Here is a 22,628-nt window from a genome sequence, read left to right on the forward strand (position 1 = left end):
AACTACAACTGGGAACCAAGAGCCCAAGTGAGTGAGTTCGCACCAAACAGCAAGTAGTAGTAAGGCAAACCTCAAAAGATAACAACAAACATGGGTGGTGCGCTAGTGTGTTAAGTTGTACGTACCAGTGGCAGCAGTAGTGCTGTAAACTCTTCTGTGAGTACCATAGCACTCTCATCACTCATCACAACACTACAACTGTAAACCCAACGCAACACAACCAACCGAATCAAACTGACGACAACAACAACTGGAACTACACTTTGTTTCAAAGAGAAAGTTTTAAATATAAGCGCGCCTTTCTTCGCATTGAAACAAAAATGTACCTACAAATGCATACACAACAACAACAACCACAACATCATAGTACGATATGGCAAAGGACAACAAAACCATGGAGGCATACACTTTGGCTTTGCCTTGCTTGCATTACTAGAAATGGTAGTTCGTAAGTACTCACTTGCTCTCGCATACACAAGGGGAGCAGCACAAATACGAACATACGTTTGTAGCGGCAACCCATGTTAGAATATTGTCAATGCTGGCATTTCGTTTGCATTCTCTAAAGATTTACTCACACACATACACAACCACACATCACTAATGGTGGGGCGAAAAGTTCTATGCACCACAAATAATGTGACCCTCAAGCTTCTTATTAACAAGCCAAACATCATGAAGCTTGTGCAAGAGGAGTTGTATCATCGTCTGCTCTTCCTCTCTCTCTCTTTCATTTCAACATTTGGGTTCAGTTTTGGGGATGTTGATGCTTGGCTCTCATTCTCATTCTCTCTTTCTCTCTACTCGGCCCCATAGAGATTGAGAGAACTTAATACAGAGTGATGGAAAAAGCGTACGCAGTGACAAGAGGATAACCTTATGACTAGGGTTGCCCTCCTTTGAACTTTCTAAAGAAAATAGCAGTCATAAAACATATTGATTGTTTAAGCAGGTTAATAAAATTCAAAAGTGTTATGAATTAAAAATTAAAAGAAATACATATTAATGAAAGCGCCAAGAAAAAAATGAAATTTGTAATTTGATTTTTTTAATTATTTAATTTTTTATGCTTTACTTAATCTCATTTTAAAAAATTAATGTTTTTTTATATTTTTATTATTGAATTTAAATTTTATTTTTGTACCCACCACTTAGGCCGGATGTCGGGAGGCTTAAACAACACCCTATACCAAATTTAAGCGAAATCGGATAATAAATTTGGTTTTTATAGGCTTCAGGCCTTAATCGGCAGATCAGTCTATATGGCAGCTATATCTAAATATACTCCGATCTAAACCATATTTGGGTTGGATGCCGGGAAACAACACAGTATATCAAAATTATGCGAAATCGGGAAATAAATCCGGATATTTTGGGCTTCAGACCCTTAAACGGCAGATTGGTCTATCATTTGAATCGGTTAATGAACAGATATAGCCCCCATATAAACCAATGCCCCGATTTGATTTCTTAAGCCCCCAGAAGCCTCAATTTGCATTCGATTTGGAACAAAGACTTGAGTTATAACTTCCAACATCCATGTGAAGTATGATTCAAATCGGTCGATAAACAGATATACCCTCCATATAAACCGATCCCGTAATTGAATTCTTGAGCTGTAAGAAGCCTCAATTCGAACACGTAAAGCAGGCAGCTTGAAATTTTGCACAGATAATACTTTTGATGTAGGTCGTTGGGGATTGCAAATGGGCCATATCGGTTCAGATTTAGATATAACTCCCATATAAACCGATCTCCTGATTTGACTTCTTGAGCCCCTGGAAGTCGAAATTGGCTGTCCGATCTAGCTGAAATTTTGCACGTAGTGTTTTGTTATGACTTCCAACAACTATGCTAAGTACGGTCCAAATCGTTCTATAACCTGATATAGCTCCCATATAAGCCGAACTCCCGATTTGACTTCATGAGCCCTTACATGCCGTAATTTTTGTCCGATTTGGTCGAAATTTTGCAGGCGGTGTTCAGTTATGACTTCCAACAATTGTGCCAAATGCGGTTCAGATTAGTCTATAATATGATATAGCTCCCATATAAAACGATCTCCCGATTAGACTTCTTGAGCTTTTACAAGATGTAATTTTTGTCCGATTTGGCCGAAATTTTGCATGTAGTGTTCTATTATGATTTTTAACAACTGTGCCTAGTACGGACTAAATCGGCCTATAACGTGATGTAGCTCCCATGTAAACCGATCTCCCGATTTTACTGCTTGAGCCCCTGGAAGCCGAATTGGCTGTCCGATGTGGCTGAAATTTTGCACGTAGTGTTTTGTTATGACTCCCAACAACTGTGCTAAGTACGGTCCAAATCGGTCTATAATCCGATATAGCTCCCATACAAACCTATATCCCGATTTGATTTCGTAAGTCCTTACAAGCCGCAATTTTTGTCTGATTTGGTTGAAATTTTGCATGCCGTGTTCTGTTATGATTTCCAACAACTGTGTCTAGTACAGTCCAAATTGGTCTATAACCTGATATAGCTCCCATATAAATTGATCTCTTGGCTGAAATTTTACATGTAGTTTTCTGTTAATACTCCCAACAACTTTGCTAAGTACGGCGAATCGTATTTTTTAACCGATAACCATCTCCTGCTGATGATTTTTCTTGGTCGAAAATAAAATCGCGATACAGGAAACCAGTTAAATGCTTCCAGCAACAACACACTTTTTGCTGACCTTTAAATGTGTTTTGTGCTATAATATTTTTCACGTTTTTTTTTCATACAAAACTCTTTGCGTATGGGCAGGGAGAAATATCACAAAATTATCAAATTTTTTATTTCAAATTAATTTTTTCCATAATTTTTTAAATTTTTTTGTTTTTTTTTATTTTTAGTTTTATTTTTATTTTTAATTTTTTTTGGATTTATTTTTTGTTTAATTTTATTGGATTTTCTCAATTTAAATTATTTATTGAAAAGTTTTTAATTGATTTTTTTGTTAACATATTTGGTTTGCTGCCTGCCTATAGACAGTTATATCACAAAATCACCATATTTGGCAACCCTGCCCAATGCTGCCTTAGTATTACTATACTCTTATCTCCGAGTATTTTCACAAAAAACCCACACACATTTACGGCTCAATGAATGTCTATTGTCCAGTAATAAATAATGGGATTCGCTTTGTTTACTCAAGTAACCATTTCCCTCCTGCTTCCCTAAACAATGTTGGCAATCATAAATTGCAATAGAATTTGTACATTTAATAGTAATGAGGATGCCCACAGTTGTACGATAAGTGTTTGTTTGCTTGTTGCTATAACTCGCAATGGGGCTGATACCGTTGTTCTCTCTTAAGTCTCTGACTGAGGCAGAGGTAGAGAGAGAGTGAGAGAGAGAGAGGCAAAGTAAGGTATGGTCCCATAAGAGGATAGGAGAGACTACTATGGAGTACACAAAACTCAAGCCAAAGAAATGAACAACGAAACCAACATCAACAAAAAAAAAAGCAATTTAAAAAGGACTCTATAACCAAAACAATTTTTAAATGTTAACACCAAGTCGCAAATACAAATTGTTCAAACAAAGAATTAGTTGTGGCAGTGAGTATGAGAGTGAGAGAGAGAGGCAAAGTGCATGAGAATGAGGAAAAGTAGTTAAAAATGTGACAGAGAGCCTTTATTTGCTTGCTAGACAGACGGAAGGATAAGTAGTGTGTGTGCTGCTGCACATACTTTGAGGCTTTTGTTTATATTTTTATTGCTCTTGTTGTTGTTGTTGTCGTCCTCCTCATGGATGCTGCTGCGTTATCCTCTATTCTGGCTTACTACTTAGAGGATTTCACAAATGTTGTGTACCACCACGAAGTCTATTCTTCACAGGCAAAAAAAAAAAACAAAAGACACAAAGCCACAGAAACTGTAAAAACCATTACAATATCCGGCTAAGCAAGCCAAACAACAATAAGCAATGAAAATAATGCCTTAGTCTTACAAAAGGATATGCGTCGCTTGCTTTGTTTAATCGTACTTCCTCTTTCGCGCACTTTATTTATAGACATAGACACGCGGCCCAGGATTTAGTTAAGAAAAATCGATCATTTAGCAGCATTAAGTGGATAATGATGATGATGATGGTGGTGACAATGGCCGCCGGCGGCGATGGTGTTCGTGGTGGTGTTGCCAATGTTGTCTTAGCCAAGATAAAGGACATTAAGAAAATCTATACACTGGGGTATAAAGGAAACAAGGGAAACAATAGCCCATAAAAGGTACATTGATCAGAAGTTGCTGGTTGACTACTGTAGATGCTTTAGTCAACAAAATTTGCTTAAGGCTAACAACCACGCCTCTTTTTCCAGCACCCAACACACCATGACGAAAATTCCCTAATGACAATGTGTTATAACCCTGAGAGCGAGTATCAACGGGACTTGTGATGAGATGCTTAACAATGCGCTATTGAATGAAATTTCCAAAAAAAACACACACAAAAATCTCCATTGTCCTTGTCATCGGTGCCTGGATCTCTTCCCAACTGAGAATCGATAAAGGAATGCAAGCAAAACAAATAACAAGTTCTCCTCCCCACACCAAACGAAACGAATGCAGTTGAGTGCAGCCAAAAATCCATGAAAGCAGGAGCACATCCTTTCACAAAATTTGTATGCCCAAAAATGCATTGTTGTGCATTGAAAAGCCAAAGAAAGGCAGTGAGAGAGAAAGAGAGGCCAAATGCCATGGCAGCATAACTGGGAAACGCATGGGTGGCCAATAATCAATTGGTGCAACATTCAAAAATTGACTAAGCCCTCTTCGCCCACTGCTATCGGGGGAAAAAACAGAAAAAACTGGTACTGGTTAAATGTGGAATCCAATTATTGCTACATGTACACGAAAATTGTGAAGCTAGAAAAGCATGCATGAAAATTTCCCGCAAGATGCTTAAAGACGTAATCTAGTAATTCACTTAAAATGGTAGACCATCAAAAAAATTGGTAAAATGTTGAAACAAAAAATAAAAAAAGTAATTTTTAACAATTTCAAAAAAAATTTAAGAGTTTTTTTAAATTTAATTTAATGTTGAGTCGACCACAGCTCTGAGGTTAGAATGTTCGCCTTTGACGCTGCACTCCAGGGTTCAAATCCCGGCGAAAAAAAAATCTCGAACAAAATTCTAGCGGTGGTAATGCTCTCCTAGTGCTGGCGACACTTTAAAGGTATTCAGTTTAGGTAATCAGCCGGGTAAACTTCCCCAATACCTGGTGCCGCTTTGCGGCAAGTTGTTCGAACTCAGCATTGAGCTTAACCATGATTGAATGGCACTCATCGATATGAGAGAAGTATTCCCGCTGTTCCTTTATGTAATGTTCATAGGCAAATTTGTTCATAATGTTGAAATTGTATTTCTATAGAAATAAATTAATTTTCATTTAAAATAAATTAAGTTAAATTTTTGCCAATATTTTTATTATTTTGTTTTAATTTTTTTCTATAAAAATAAATTAATTTTCACTTATAATAAATTAAGTTAAATTTTTGCCAATATTATTTTTATTATTTTGTTTTAATTTTTTTATTTTTTAAATTTTTGTTTTAATTTTTTTTTGAATTTTTTTTTTTAATTTGTTTTTATAATTATATATTTTTTAATTTTGTATTTTTTTAATTGAAATATTTTTTTATCGTAATATTTTTATTGTTGTAAAAAATTAAAAATTTTATTTTTTTTTTAATTGTAATGTTTAATTTTTTTTTGCTTTCAATATTTATTTATTATTTCTTTAGTTTTAATAATATACATTTTTTTTAATTCAATTTTCTGTATTTTATTTTAATATTGAGTATTTTAGTTTTTATTTAGTTTTTTTTTAAATTTCTATATACAAAAGAAACGCGTGATTCGAGTGACAGACTGATCACTGCCCGGCCCAAACGGCTGAAGTCAGAATCATGAAATTTTGCACGAATGTTGGTCCTGGCTAAGGCTAGGTTTGGCTCAGATTTGGATATAGCTCCCATATAAAACGATCTCCCGATTTGACTTCTTCAGTCCTTACAAGCCGCCATTTTTGTCCGATTTGGTTTAAATTTGCATGCGGTGTTTTATTACGACTTCCAACAACTGTGCCACATACGGTCCACATCAGTCTATAGCCTGATATAGTTCCAATATAAACCGGTCTCTCGATCATCGGTTCCTAGAAGCTTTAATTTTTGGCATATAGACTGACTTCTAGGTTTAAGGTCTTAGTCCCATAAAAGGCGCATTTTTTGTCCGATTTCGCCGAAATTGGGGACATTGGGTTGTGTTAGAACCCTCGATATCTTTCTGCAATTTGGCCCAGATCGGTCCGGTAGCTGCCATATAGACCGATCTCTAGATTTAAGGTCTTGGGCCCATAAAAGGCGCAATTATTGTTCGATTTCGCCAAAAATTTGGACAGGGAGTTGTGACTCAGATCGGTCCATTTTGGATATAGCTGCCATATAGACAAATCTCTCGATTTAAGGTCTTGGGCCCATAAAAGGCGCGTTTAACCCAAGTTGGGGGTATCCAAAGTTCGGTTAACGCCTTTTTACTTGTTTTAATTGCTTTTTTGAATTTTTACATAAATTTTTTTAATTTTTATTTTCTGTTTTCTTTCTAATTTTTTATTTCCTCCACCATAGGTTGGGGGTATACTAATTTCGTCATTCTGTTTGCAACTCCTCGAAATATTCGTCTAAGACCCCATAAAGTATATATATTATTGTTCCCTGTTTCAAAAGTAAAGCGTACTCTACATTTTTGCTTAATTTTTTTAATTCTGTTTTATTTTTTTATATTTTTTTACTTTTTTTTAATTTTTTTATTATTTTTTTTTTAATTTTTTTTTAAATTGTTTTTTAAATTGTTTTTTAAATTGTTTTTTAAATTTTTTGTTAAATTTGTTTTTAAAAATTTTTTTAATTCTTTTTTATTTTTTTATCCTTTTTAATTTTTTTTTTAATTTTTTTAAATTTTTTTTTTTATTTTTTTTTTTAATTTTTTTTTTAATTTGTTTTTAATTTTTAATTTTTTTAAATCTTTATTTTATTTTACAATTTTTTTTATTTTTTTATTTTTTTTTATTTTTTTTTTTAATTTTTTTTTAAAATTTTTTTTTTTAATTTTTTTTAAATTGGTTTTTAATTTTTTTTTTTTTAATTTTTCATTTTTTTTAATATTTGTTGTTTATTATTTTAATTCTTATTTTTTAGTTCTTTATTTTTTTCTTATTTTCTTAATTAAGTTTTTTTCTTAATTTTTTAATTTAACTCCTAATATTTTATTTTTATGTTTTTATATTTTTTGTAAATTTTTCAATGTCCTTTATATTTTTAATTTTTTTTTAATATTTTATATAAAGCAAAAAATATATGCTTGATTTTTTTATAATTTTCTTATTTTTTTAAACAAATATTTTGTAATTTTTTTTACTTTTATTTCAATTCATGTGTTAAATTCCTTTTATTCTTTAAATTTGTTTACATTTTTTAGGTATTTTTGTTTTGTTTTTATTAATTGTCCATTTTTTATTTTATTTACTTTTTTTAATTCTTAATTTCTTAGTTTTTAGTTTTAGTTCTTAAATTTTTTTCTTTAACTCTTATTTTTTTAAACTTCCGTTTAATGTCCATACATTTAAGTTTTTATATTTTTTGTAAATTTTTCCAAAATTCATAAAATCTTGATGTTGCTTAAACACCAAAAATCCCCCACTTACTTGTCGACATCACAATTCAACGGATTTACAAAGTGTCGAATTTTTTTCCTTCTTGTGCTTTATTAAGAGGTCAATCATAGTGCTGAACCCAAAATGCTCCTTCTAAGCATTTCACAATATTTTAACTTGATCACTGGACTTTGAACGGTTGCCCCCTAAAACCACTTGACCCCCATTGACTTGAGTTTAGGCCACATTAGGGTCATCATCACATGCATAGACCACCAAGAGTTCAGGCAACAAAAATTTGTTCCTGGTCTTGCACCTCGTTTATATTTTTTCTTGTATTTTTTCTCGGGTCTAGTCGTTTGGTCGGTCTGTCGTAGGTTATGCTTGTTGTTGTTGTTGTTTTTGGTTGATGCTAAACTATTGTTGGCCTAACCAACAGAGTCAACCATATTGCTATTAGTACTCTAGCGCTTGGCCCCAAAAGTGCCACTGAGCCAACCGCCCGCCCCCTGCTCTTTTGGCACTCAACATTCTAACTTTCAACATCCATGTATCCTGTTGTTGTATGGTTGTCGGTCTGTTTGGTGGTGTTGGTGGTTAGGTGACAGTTGGGGAACATTGCATATTGTGTTGTGGTGGAAGTGCCAAGTTTGCACACACACACACACACACACACACACACATACACACCCACAAACACAAACCAAGAATTATTGAAACAAAAAGTATTCGTGCCTGTATACATACGCACTTGGTAATTATGGAGCTATGGTGGGTAACTTTTTGTTGTTGTGCTTCGTTGCATCCATCAGCATTGAGGTTTTTGAGTATTTTCTTTGTTTTCCCCAACTCTCACTCACACTTGTGGTTGCAACGAGAGGATTATTACATTTTTTCACCCAGAGAACGAACAAACGAACGAGAGTAACAAAAGACTGGCACTGGAGATTCCCTTAATTCACTTTACTGAGAGATACCAAACAGTGAAAACTATAAAAAAAAACTACCATCTCCAACAATGATGTGCAACAGAGTGCAATGCTATGCAGTTCACATCATGCACACAGCCATGTATAACTGACACTTACATGGCCGGAAAAGGAAGCTAACACACACTTTGCTGGCAGCTTTAACATTTGCCAAAGTTCAAAATAGTTCAATACCATGTCCCAGCATGCCAAAAATGAAGTGGGGCCCCGAGCGCTTTAAGGTCTGTATACTTGGACTTTCTTCAACTTTTTTTTCGTTTTATATGATTTTGTTGTTGCTCTTCCGTACTTGCTACGAATGCATTACAAGAAGGCTGTAGTTTCTCTGAGAGCAAGCGGAGAGACTAAGAGCATGGAGCATGAGTAGAAAAGAGAGGGTTACCAGGGTCGTTAAGAAATTAAACTAATCGGTTCTTTATGATAAGAAATGAATTTTAAAGCACTTGAAACACAATTAAAGACAAAATACAAATGAAAATTAAAATTAAAAAAAGTTTCTGTAGAAACAATTTTTTTTGCTTACTTGTCAGTTATACGACAATACTGACAATTTTCGCCTCCCCGAATAATTTTCCCAATTTTAACTGAGTTTTTTGTAGCTGACGATATTCGAGTCATTGACGAAATTTATTTCCTGGAAAAAATTCGTATTACTGACAATTTTCGTCACTTTTACGAACTTGTTGACGAAGACAATTTTTGCCTCAATGACGAACTTTTTGTCGCTGACGATTTTTGTCACTGGCGAATTTTGTCTCATAGACGAATTTCATATCACTGAATATTTGTCTCGCGCACTATTTCTACCTCGCTGACGAAATTTATATTTTTGATAAATTTCGTATCGTAAATGATGGCGATGGCAATTTTCGCCTCACTAGCGAATTTCATTATGCTGGCGATCTTAGTGTCACTGGCGAATTTTGTATCGATTTTCTTCTCTTTGACGAATTTTTTGTCACTAACGTTGAATAATTTCGTCTCCATCACGAGTTTCATATTGCTGAACGATTGTCGTGTCGCTGACGTTTTTCCTCACTAACGAACTTCGACCCACCAAGTGTTTTTGCTTCACAAAAATTTCTTGTGGCTAACGATTTATGTGTCGCTAACGCATTAGGGTCTGTAACGAAGTTCGTCGCTGACGATCTTCGTGTCACTGGTGAATTTTGTCTCTTTGACGATTTTAATATCTCTGAATACTTGTCTTACTTGCAAAGTTCGTATCTCTGACGATTTCGCGTCTTTGACCAATTTTTTTCGTCGCTGACGAATTTCATCTTGCTAATGATTGTCAACTCGTCGACATTTTTTCGTCTATCTTAGGATTTTTGTCTTACTGACGAACTTCTACTCACCGAAGATTTTCGATTGGCTGACTAATTGTTTTCGGCTAACGATCTGTCGCTGACGCTTTTGGCGAACTTTTTGTCTTTAACAATCTTACTGTCACTGGCGAATTTTGTCTCTTTGACGTTTTTCAAAATTTTCACTTGCGAATTTCGTTCGATTTTCATGTCTTTGACGAATTTTTTCGTCGCTGACGAATTTCATATCGAATTTCGTCTAAGTCACGAGTTTTGTCTTGCTAATGGATTGTCATCTCGCCGACGCTTTTTCGTATCTCCAAGGATTTTCGAATTTCGAGCCGTCGAGGCTTTTTGCCTCATAACGATCTGTCGCTGACGCTTTTGGGTCTTTAACGAATTTTGTATCACCAACGATTCTTGTCAATTCTACGAATTTTTTGCCGCTGACGATTTTCTTCGCACTGGCGAACTTTTTGTCGCTGACGATCTTCGTGTCACTGGCAAATTTTGTCTCTTTGACGAATTTTTTTGTCGCCGATGAATTTTACTTCGAATTGTCATCCCGCCGACGCTTTTTCGTATCTCTTAGAATTTTCGAACTTTCACCCGCCGAGGGTTTTCGACCCACTGACTAATTGTTTACCGCTAACGATCTATGTGTCACTGACCCATAGGGTCTTTAGGGAATTTCGCATCGATTTTTGTCACTTCTACGAATTTCTTGCCGCTGACGATTTTCTTCGCACTGGCGAACTTTTTGCAGCTGACGATCTGTCACTAGCGAATTTTGTCTCTTTGACGTATTTAATAACTCTTAATATTTTTCCCGCTTGCGAATTTCGTATCTCTGACGATTTTCGTCTCTTTGACAAATTTTTTGGTCGCTGATGAATTTTACCTCAAATTTCGCCTAGGTCACGAGTTTTGTCTTGCTAATGATTGTCATCTCGACGACGCTATTTCGTATCTCTTAGGATTTTCGAACTTCGAGCCGCCGAAGCTTTTCGCTTAGAATTAGGTCTCTTTGATGATTTTTAGAATTATCTCTGAATATTTGTCTCCCTTGCGAGTCCCGTATCTTTGATGAATTTTTTCGTCGCTGATGAATTTTGCCTCGACCACGTTTATCGTCACGCTGAAGAATTTCGTCTCGATCACGAGTTTCGTCTTGCTGAGAATTGTTGGATCGCCGACGTTTTTTCATCTCTTTTAGAATTTTCATCTCACCAACGATCTTTGAATGAGTGAGGATTTTCGCCTCACTGACAAATTTTTTATGGCTGACGATCATGTGTCACTAACGCCTCTCTCGGCCCTATAACAAATTTCGTATCACTGAAGAATTACGTCTCTTTAACAGATTTCTTGTCGCTGACAATTTTCGTCTCGTTGACGATTAACGTCTCGTTGACAATTTTGTCTCGCTGATGATTTTGATCTACTGATGAATTCCATCCCGCTGATTATTTATACGTCCCTGACGAATTTCTTGTAGACTACAATTATTATTCCGTTGACAAATTTCTTGTAGCTGACAATTGTCATCTCGTTAACGATTTTCGTCACGTTGACGAATTTCTTCTCACTGAAAAATGTTTGTCTCTCTGGCTATTTTTGACATACTGATGAATTTCGTCCGGCTGATTATCTTCACTTCTCTTCACCAATTTGGGCTCTTTGACGAATTTCATCACTATGAGGTATTTCTTGACGCCTACGTCAAGAAAGGAGGGAAATTTCGGCTCGCTGAAGAATCTTTTCTTGCTGTGGATTTTTGCCTTGCTGATATTTTTTGTCTTCCTGATGAGATTTATCCTACCGAAAAGATTTCTCACAATGACAATTTTCGCCTACTGTTTCGCTAACATTTTCGACGTGTCTCCGGCGTTCACTGTCAGAGTTTGTCCATCCGACAAAATTTGTCTTTGTAACGATGTTTACCTCCCTGATGTCTCTTTTGTGTTTTGTGTCAAACTGATGATTTTTATCTCATTGACGATTTTCGTCTGATTAACGAACTTTCGGTTATAAAAGGGTTTTGTCTCGCTAAGATTTTTGTCTTCCTTCTGACTTTCGTCTCGTTGACAATTTTCGTCTCGTTGACAAATTTCGTTTTGTTGACGATTTTCGTCTAGTTGACAATTTTCGTCTCGTTGACAATTTTCGTCTCCTTGACAATTTCCGTCTCGTTGACGATTTTCGTCTCGTTGACGATTTTCGTCACGTTGACAATTCTCGTCTCCTTGACGATTTTCGTCTCGTTGACGAATTTCGTTTTCCTGAAAAACTTTCATCTCTTTGGCAATTTTTGGCATACTGATAAATTTTGTCCCACTGATGATTTTCGCGTCTCTCACGAATTTTGTCTCTTTGACAAATTTCATCGCGTTAAGGTCTTTCTTGACGCCGACGACTTTGATCTCTATAGGGAAATTCGTCTCGCTGAAGAATTATTTCTCGCTATGGATTTTTGGCTTGCGTATGATTTTTGTCTCCCTGATCATAATCATCCTACCTAAAAATGCCCTTTCGGAGAAAATTTTTGCTAACATTTCCCACGTATCTCCGGTGTTCACTGTCAGAATTTGTCCATCGGAAAACTTTTGTCTTTATAACGATTATGTCTCTTTGGTGATTTCTGTCAAACTGAAGATTTTTTCCGTTTTTAAAGGTTTTTGTCTTGATTATTTTCCTCTTACAGCCAAATTTTGTCTCCCTACCTAGCTTCGTCTCACTTGCGATTTTTGTTCCACTGACATATTATCATTTTACAAGTTTTAAAAATGTTTAGCAATGGCAACCCAGTTGATTCGAAATCGTCCCCCATCTGTATGCAGATTCTTGGTACATTTCCATAATTTTCCAATATTAATGCGAATGAACCGTCGTCGTATTATCATCCATAGCATCTCGCAGTATGTTTAAAGTTTTAATACCCTAAATCCCATAAAATTATCACATTGAGTAATTATAAGCTAAGCACTATGCCATAAGACTGCTTTTGCAAAGCCCTGGGATAAGAGCTTAAACGATTGCAACCCTTTAGCAGGCCAAAGAACGACCTGAGGGCCATAGTAACACCAACTCAAAGTTGTTGGAAAGCAAGGCAAGACAAACTAAGAAACATCAAAGCCAAGGCAATTTCAAGAACATCAAAGCCAAGAGACTGTGCAGTAGATAAGAAACTGAACTTTTGCGCACCACTTAAACCTTTTTCCTCATTTATCCTTTCCGTTTCCGTTGCTTTGCTACTATTATCGAGCTAAGGAGCTACAAAAAGCTATCATAATTAGGAAAAGCACCAAAGGAAAAAAGGAACCATTTTCCCTAATTGAGTACTCAATGAAGCGTTTAATTATTAAGTATTAAAATTGAGGAATGGTTGATAGCCTGTCTAGCAGGCGAATGAACGAAAACAACTCTCCCCTCAATTTCTGCTATGCTAGGGCAGCTGATGACGATTATTAGATACGCTCTATGTGTAATATTTTGACAAATTTGGTTAGGGCAGCAACAAATGATGGTGGTGGTGGTGGCAAAACCTTGCCATGTTTACGAATATTAATTATCATTTCATTTAGACCAAGACAGCAGCAGCAGGAGCAGCGCTGGTAGAGCTGGCAGCAGGACACATGCCTTGGTCAACCATTAACAATTCGTAAATTGGTATATGACCAAAGGCAAAGGAAAGAGAGTGACAAAGAGCAAGAGTGTTGTACTGAACACAGGGTCGTTGGTCGTGGTAGTTGTCCACATGAAATCTAATGAATTATACAGGTTTGTTTTCCATGTCAAGGGAGCACACGCAAGGCAAGCAGACAGGCAGGCAGGCAGGCAGGCTAACAGGCAGTAAGTTTAGTAAGCAGAACATTTTGTATAATAATGTCACATTTACACAATTTGTGACACTTACCCAACCCAAAGCAATTCAAGCGAAACACGAACGACTGACACTTTTCAAATGTTACACTCACTCGAGCAGTATATTCTTTGGCTTTGGCCTAAAGAGTCAACATGGCATGACAGGCTAAGCAGCAGACAGACAGGCAGACAGACAGACATACAAACGAAGGCAAGGACAGACAATCAGACAGTCGGTTGAGCGTATGAATGGCCAGATATACATGACAAACAAAAGCAAAATCAATTCACAAAGTTTACCACAAAAACCACCCTTTGCACCCCAGCCATTCTTTTGAACACCATCCCCTTCCAACGAAAACCCCCAGGAGGATAAAAACAGCAGACAGACAGACACGCTATACATACCCTCACATGCTTGGGCTGTATATTTGATTGCATACGAATATGATTGTCATCATAAAAGTCGTTTACAATACCATGGATCTCAATAAAATTACAAAGAATTTAAATAAAAGACGAATTTACTGGAGCTGAACATTATCCATCCATTAGCATAAAACACCTCAGAATGAATGAACATGGCCAAAGTGGAAGTGGCAAATGGTTAAGGGTGGCTTTGGTTATGGACGGAACAATAAATTTAACAGACTCATGCTACGGCAACGAATAAAAATGTTGTAAAAAGGAGAAAAGTGGAATTAAGAAACGAGTGTGGGGAATTTAAGCCATTTAAAAATTACCTACGGACAACTTGGCAATTTAAGAATTATGAAGCAACTTGAAACATTCGATTAATAAAGAAATATGCCACGTTGACGAATTTTGTTTCATTGGCGAATTTCTTCTCGCTGATGAATTTTGTCTCGCTGGCAAAAGTTGAGCTCGCTAACGAATTTCGTCTCGTTGACAAATTTTGTCTTGCTGGCAAATTTTGCTTCGCTGACGAATTTCGTCTCGTTGACTAATTTCGTCTCTCGTTCGAATCCTGGCGAGAAAGAAGCTCCTTATCATTGATCTTAAACTTGAATCGAACAGCACCCACTGACATGTAAGAAGTTTGTCCCCGTTCCTTAGAGGAATGTTAATGGTCAAATTTGAATTTTCATTTTAGCATATTTCGTGACACTCACGATTTGCTGTCGAATTTTATTTCGCTGGTGAATTTGTGATACCCCAGCGAAAAAAAGGGGAGGTGATATGTAAAAAAGGGGTAGGTCCCTAAATTAGAACCATAGATGAGAGAAAGAATGGAAAGCAGCGGATAGGGAGCAGTAGTTGGACATAGAGCCTATTGCAATAGCAAAAATCTCCGCATACAAGACCGAACCCTTGCCCGACAGCATCAACAACACACCTATATCAATCAAATACCCGTCCCCGTCTGCCTCTTCAAGACAAGGGTGCAGATCAAAGACTCATTTTCCTAATAGAAAGTAACCGCCGTTCAAACATTTCTGCCGGAATGGCGGGTGTATCCTGTAGATTTTATTTCGAATCGATCTCTATGCCAGGAAGTCTGAATAGTCTCCATTCGCATTCACTCTGCTTCCATAGCACCCAGAATGGAACTGTGGTTACCCCCGCTCTCCTATCGCATATCGAGTACCATTTCGATAAAATTTTAAAATTTCGATTCTCAAAATTTTGTATAACAAGGAAACTTTGATTATATGTCGACACAATTTTCTATAAAAATTCAAACAAAGTGCTCTTAGACAGATTGAAAGTTAATTTTTTCAAACAAACAATATTCGGTTATGGGTTTTGAAACCTTTTTTTTTTTTGTTAAATCAAAACTCCCTTTAATCGTCCTCCTTTCAGTCACTCACTTTGTGTGAAATCCTCATAAGTCACGAAAAATCAACCTCAATCACTTATCTGGCCTTTCCGGTCAAACCAACTAGGCCATATTGTTTTAACTCTTGCAAAGGAGAAAATCCTTTTGCCAAGTCTCGAATGTGTGTGTGTGTGTGGGGGAGTGTAGTTGGGCATGTGTCATCCACAACAACACCATACACATTTAACAAGTGTATCAAACCAAAGAGTGATGACAGTTGCCATTTTTGTTGTTTGTACCTCAAAGAGAGACCTTTTCATTTCAATTTTGTAGATGACGAGTGTGTGTGTGTGTTGGATGGTTGAAGTTGACAGTAATTTCGACTAATACATATTTAAATTTCTGCGCCAAAATAAACACAACACTGCTTGTTGGCGGGGGAGGAGGAAATGATGGGAGGTAGGGAGAAAAAGTAAAGTAAACATGCAAATAAACTGCAAACATGACGGGAGTAAACATAAATAAACAAATGCAAATATATAAACAGCACTGAGGCATTAAGTACCAGGACTCAGAAACAAATACACTCACACGTGTAAACATACACACGAGCGTACTACACACTTACGTCTCATGAACAAACAAAATTTTAGTATTTCTAAAGATGGGCATATAGTAGTGGAGTCCTCTGTAAGAACACTTCCTCGGTAGCAGTGCTACCCTTTTGACCATTTCTAAAATATTTGGCAATGCCAGTGAGTGCAAGTTGAGTCCTACAAAAAGGTAAGGTGAAAAGACCGATATGGCAAATGGTTGAACCGGTTGATGCAAATGTTACTTTGATCCAACAAATACTACTTTCATAGTAACCCAAAACCACTATTTTGATATTTAAAATTGGCCTCAAGTATGTTGGGGGAACGCCCCACCCTAAACCCCCCTCGAGCGGGCATATAAACCGATTAGCCATATATGGGTATCAAATGAAAGGTATTGGGGGGTAGGTTACCAAACTGTTAACTAAATTTGGGACTAGGTGTCTGGGAGGACGCACCACCCCCGTAACCTCAAAAAATTGACTTATAGACGGATTAGGACAACAGAACCCTCAAATGAATGATACTTGGGAGTGGATTGCATCTGACTGAGACTACCTCAATTCGGAAACCCCTAAATTTATAAAAGAGAACAATCCGAAATACCTTCGACCGAAAAGGGATATATTTGGATACAAAAATTTCCCAAAAAAAATCAAATTTCGGCGAACATATCTCTAAAAAATCAAAATTTGACCAATAAAACAAATCCACGAAAATTGCTTTAAAAATCTGAATTCTGCGAAAATTTTAATAGTAAAAACAAATTTGATTTAAATTTATTTAAAATCTAAATTCGATGAAATTTTCTATAAAACTAAAAATTCTATAAACATCAAAAATTGAGGAAAATTTCTGAAAAGAATAATTATTCTACGAAAACTCTAAATAAAATTGAGGAAAATTTCTTTGAAATTTGACAAAAATTTCTACAAAAATTCGACGAAAATTTTCATTAACAATTAAAATTTGACAAAAATTCCTACAAAATAAAAAAACTGACAAAAAATGCAAAAATTCATGTAAAAACAAAAATTTTGGGAAAATTTCCTTAAAAATGTAAAGCAATATTTTATAATTTTTTTTAAAAAATTCTATCAAAATAAAGATTTGACAAACATTTCTATAAAAACAAAATTTTATGAAAAATTCTTAAAAAATTCAAATTTGACAAAAATTTTCTAAGTATTTAAAAACATATTTCTATAAAAATAAAAATATTTTAAAAACTGATTTCTACGAAATTAACAATTTATAGAAAAATTCTACGCAACAAAACTTATCAAAAAATTTTTAAAAATTTTTTTCAAAAATTTCTATATAAATAAAAATTTGACGAACACTTTTATAAAAATAAAAATTTCACAAAATTTCTATAAGAACAAGAATATTACGACCAATTTATCAAAAATTTTTATTTTTTTTTTAAATAACGTAGTTACGAAATTTTTTTTAAAAATAAAAAATTTATGAAAATTTCTATACAAAATAACATGAGGAAAATTTCTAAAAAAAATAGAAATTTGCCAAAAATTTCTTTAAAAATTAAAATTTTAAAAAAAATTTATAAAAACAAAAATATAATTTACGAAAATTCCTTATAGAATTTATTGAATGTTTCCATAAAAAATAAAATTCTGACAAAAATTTGTTTAAAAAAAATTTAAGATAATTTCTAAAACAACTAAATACAAATTTTACAAAAATTTCTGCAAATATAAAATTTTTTTTGAAAACTACTTGAAAAATAAAAATTTGACGAAAATTCCAAAAAGTTTACGAAAATTTCTATAAAAAAATATTTAACGAAAATTTATACAGAAATAAAAATTGTACGAAAATTTCTATGAAAACCTAAATTCGAGGAAATTTTCTATACAACCTAAATTCGAAGAATATTTCTATACCATCTACCTAAGAGCAAGAGTACTAAAACTATCCTAATCCAAATGCAATATTACCAAAACTTTCCTTACCCAAGGGCATGAGTACGAAAAATATCTTAACCCAAGGGCAAGAGTTCTAAAACTGTCATAACCCAAGGGAAAAAGTACTAAAGGTACTCTTACCCAAAGGCAAAATTATCAAAACTATCCTAATCCAAGAGCAAGAGTACTAATACTATCGTTACCCAAAGGCACGAGTACTAGAAATATCCTTACCCAAGGGACAGAGTACTAAAACTTTCCTTACCCAAGGCTATGAGTGTTTAAACTATCCTTACACAAGGGCAAGAGTACTAAAACTATCCTTATCCAAGGTCAAGAGTACTAAAACTACCTAATCCAAGGTCAAAATATACTAAAACTACCTAATACAAGGGCATGAGTTTTAAAACTACCCTTACCCAAGAGTAAAAGTACTAAAACTACCCTTACCTAAAGCAAAGATTACTATAACTAACCTTGCCCAAGGGCAAGAGTTCTAAAACCACTCCACCCAAGGGCAAGTTTACTAAAACTTAGCTTACCCAACGGCAAAAGTACTATAACTACCTTTACCGAAGGCAAGAGTACTAAAACTACCCAAAACCAAGGCCAAGAATACTAGACCTACTCTTTCCCCAGAGCCGGAGTACTCAAACTATTCTTTCCCAAGGGCAAGAGTAATAAAACCAACCTAACCCAAGGGCAAGAGCAATAAAACCACCCTCACCCAAGGGCAAGAGTACTAAAACAACCCTTAACCAAGGGCAAGGGTAATAAAACCACCCTTACCCAAGGGAAAGAGTGCTAAAAGTATACTTGCGAGGGTAAGGGCAATAAAACTATACTTACCGCGGAATAAAACTGGTCTTACCCAAGGTACAGTGTGCTAAAACTACCCTAACACAAGGACAAGAGTACTAAAACTACCCTTACCCAATGCCAAAAGTACTTAAACTAACTTAAACCAATGGCAAGAGTACTAAAATTACACTTACACTAAAGCAAGAGTACTAAACCTACCCTTGCCCCAGAGCAAGAGTACTAAAACTACCCTGACCCTACAGCAAGAGTACTAAACCTACCCTTGCCCCAGAGCAAGAGTACTAAAACTACCCTTTCCCAAGAGTCAGAGTGCTTAAACTACGCTTATCTAAGGGCGATAGTACGAAAACAATTCTTACCAAGAGTAAGAGTACTATCAATATCCAAGGGGAAGAGTACTAAAACTATCATGACCCAAGGGGAAGAGTACTAAAACTATCATTATCCAAGGGCAAGAGTACTAAAACTATACTTACCCAAGGGTAAGAGTACTAAAACTATTCTTACCCAAGGTCAAGAGTACTAAAAATATCATTACTAAAACTACCCTTATCCAAGGGGCAAGTGTACTAAAACTACCCTTACATAAGGTCAAGAGTACTAAAACCACCCTAACCCAAGAACAAGATTACTTAAATTTCGCATATCCAAGGGGTTGGAGTACTAAAACTATCCTTACCGAAGGCAAGAGTACTAAAACTACCCTTATCCAAGAGCAAGAGTATTAAAACTACCCTGATCCTGCAGCAAGAGTACTAAACCTACCCTTGCCCCAGAGCAAGAGTACTAAAACTACCCTTGCCCCAGAGCAAGAGTACTAAAACTACCCCAACCCAAGGGCCAGAGTACTAAAATTATCTATACCCAAGGGCAAGAGTTATAAAACTACCCGTAACCAAGGGCCAGAATAATAAAACTAACCCTACCCAAGGGGAAGAGTACTAAAACTGTTCTTACTAAAGGGCAAGAGTTCTAAAACTACCCATGCCTATGGGAAAGAGTATAAAACTGCCTTACCCAAGTGCAAGAGTTCTAAAACTACTCTACCTAAGGGAAAGAGTACTAAAACTAACCTTACCCAAGGGCAAGAGTACTAAAACTACTCTTAGCAAAGGGCAAGATTACTTAAATTTCGCTTTCCCAAGGGCGAAGTACTTTAATTATCCTTAGCGAAGGCAAGAGTACTAAAACTACTCTAAACCAAGGGCAAGAGTACTCAAACTGCAGAGTTCTAAAACTATCTATCTACCTAATACTAAAACTGCCCTTGCCCAAGGTCAAGAGTTCTAAAACTACTCTACCCAAGGGCAAGAGTTCTAAAACTACTCTTACCCTAGAGCAAGAGAACTAAAACTACGCTTACCAAAGGGACAAATAAGTAAATTTCAAAAAAAAAAATCTATAAAAACAAAAATTTCTATAAATATGGAATTCTGGCAAAATTTCTTAGAAAAAAAATTTCTGACGACATTTTTTTATAAAAACAAATTTCAAAGAAATTTTCTATAAAAATAATTTTTTTCCAAAATTTCTGTCAAAACAAAATTGTGATTGATTTTCTGAAATATTGACAAAATTAAAAAAAAAATTATTTTATAAATTTTCCAACTACTATAATAATTTGTATCTTTTGGCAACATTGATCAACAACACTAAAGGTCCTTGAGTCCTTCTTCTTCTTTATCAACACATTCACAAAACTAACAAGATCTCCCAGAAGCGGCAGTGGTGGTATGTTGTAATGATATTAAAAATACAGCTTAAATAAAATATGGCCAACAAGAAGATGTCGAAGAAGAACGAAAACAACAACAACAACTATGACAAACAATATTTCCCCCTCCACTATACAAATACCCGGTGTTTTCCCCTAACCAAAGTTCTTTAAACGACCAAACGACCTAAAAGGAAACTATTGACTTTGGGTGCTTAGGGTTTATCCTTACTTCTGAAAAGGTTGCCCGCCCGCACAAGACTATGGCAAGGAGGGGGGAGGAGGAAAATATGTATTTGATTAAGACTTGGTAGAGCAAGAGTTCCAAGTGTATTCCTGCTTAACCAAAGGACTAGAGAGGACCACAACACAGTAGCAGCAGCCAGCCAGCCAAACAACCTATAAAATAAATATGTTGCCAGAGCATAAAACATTTATTGGCATTGTGGGCCCTTAGCATAGTAGTGTGGCCAACACACACACTCATATATACTCGTACACTTGAACAACAAAGGATATATCGATGCCCTTTGCTTGACTCGCCTGTCATGACCAAAGAGGGATGAGCCCAGATGATTGGTGGCATTTCAGGGTTGGAGTTGGGGTTTGGGTAGGGTAATGCTATGCCCTTATAATACCCAAAGTTAAGCATCAGCCAACATCAGGCATTTAAGTAAACAAAACAAGCGTCAGAGGAAGGATCAAGGGCAGTAGCTGGAAAGGGGGCAGAAACAGCAGCTTAAGTTGAATTTGTATTTATTCATGATGATACCACCACACCGTCACAACACACAACTCAACACAATAATGCCAGCCCTGCCTACCCAACCTTCATTTTTGCACACACACACACACATATACTCACCCTTTATACCTATAACAACATGGACTTTTAAGGATATTTATGAGAAAAACAATCTAAGCAAACCACCGCAACCACCACCATGACACTCATCACCATCCAACTTTCATGCAGGAGGCTAAGGCATGAATATCATTGTCCAACCCTGTCCTGCTTTTCATAACATCTCTGTATCTCCTCCCTTCTATCTATCCCCCACTTTTTCTTCGTTTTTTTCAATGGACTATATCGACGAACATATTGAACACACCGTTACTAAACACAAACAGATTACTTCTCATCGAGCCATTATACGGCAAAGGATATTGAAGAGATAACAATGGCATCAAAAATGAAGATGTCTGTCTGTCTGTGTGTATATGTAAGTCAAAGATATGACACCACTGTGAAGTGAAAAACATTAATCTAAAGAGCAAAATAAAATTGCCAAGGAATTTTTCCCAAATTTTTTTTTTATTTTTATGAAAATCTAATTTTATCCAGTTTTTGGCAAATTTTAACAACATTTTTGATATTTTTGTTAGTTTCTCCTTCGAGACAAACTCAATGATCAGAGATTTTCTTTGCAAATGGAAAAGGACAGCCAGAGATCGCAACACACACCAACCACTATGGGATGCGTTTCGTCTTTGGTTAGAAGACTCTTCAACCATATTAGGTGATATGGCTTGATATTATTTTCTATAAAAATTTAATTAATTTTTTTTACATATGTACTTTATGTACAAAATGTCTGCCAAATCAGAAAAAATTTAAGCTTCTTGTAGATGTTGTAGAGGAATTATCAGCTTATGGACCGATTTTAACAATACTTCCAAGAATGTTGGAAGTGAACAAGACACTATGTGCGAAATTTCATCAAAACGTATAAAAATTGCGGGACTTAAGATGTATAATCAGAAAATCGGTTTATATGGGAGCTACATCCAAATCTCTAGGGAGTTCCGGTAGCAGAGGTCGTGGGTTCGATTCCCACCAGAAGCCTTGATCTGTCACTGCTGTGGTATCACAATGGATTTAAAACTGTCTAAGTGAGTCTATAAAGGACTGCAAATGTTACCTAACCTATATCCAAATCTTAAGCCATATGGCTCATTTGCAAT

At 35.6% G+C, this 22,628-nt stretch overlaps 2 protein-coding genes across 6 annotated transcripts in view; one reads left to right on the forward strand and one right to left on the reverse strand.

The window, feature by feature from the left end:
• Positions 1–22,628, reverse strand: part of LOC106082548 (uncharacterized) — a 161,146-nt gene that overhangs the window by 36,559 nt on the left and 101,959 nt on the right. The window lies entirely within an intron of this gene.
• LOC106082549 (uncharacterized) lies at positions 70–5,005 on the forward strand. The gene is made up of 2 exons (XM_059369380.1): positions 70–448; positions 4,024–5,005. Exons 1-2 carry the CDS (start codon positions 321–323, stop codon positions 4,232–4,234), a joined length of 339 nt encoding a protein of 112 aa, XP_059225363.1. The 5' UTR covers positions 70–320; the 3' UTR covers positions 4,235–5,005.

Source organism: Stomoxys calcitrans, chromosome 5, assembly GCF_963082655.1.
Source record: "Stomoxys calcitrans chromosome 5, idStoCalc2.1, whole genome shotgun sequence".
Classification (NCBI taxonomy): Eukaryota; Metazoa; Arthropoda; class Insecta; order Diptera; family Muscidae; genus Stomoxys; species Stomoxys calcitrans.

Excerpts from the sequence above, each read along its gene's own strand:
- LOC106082549 (XM_059369380.1), top strand. The coding sequence starts at position 321 with ATGTACCTACAAATGCATACACAACAACAACAACCACAACATCATAGT. Across the intron at positions 449-4,023 it reads ATTACTAGAAATGGTAGTTC|ACATAGACACGCGGCCCAGG; the intron begins GTAAGTACTCAC and ends CTTTATTTATAG.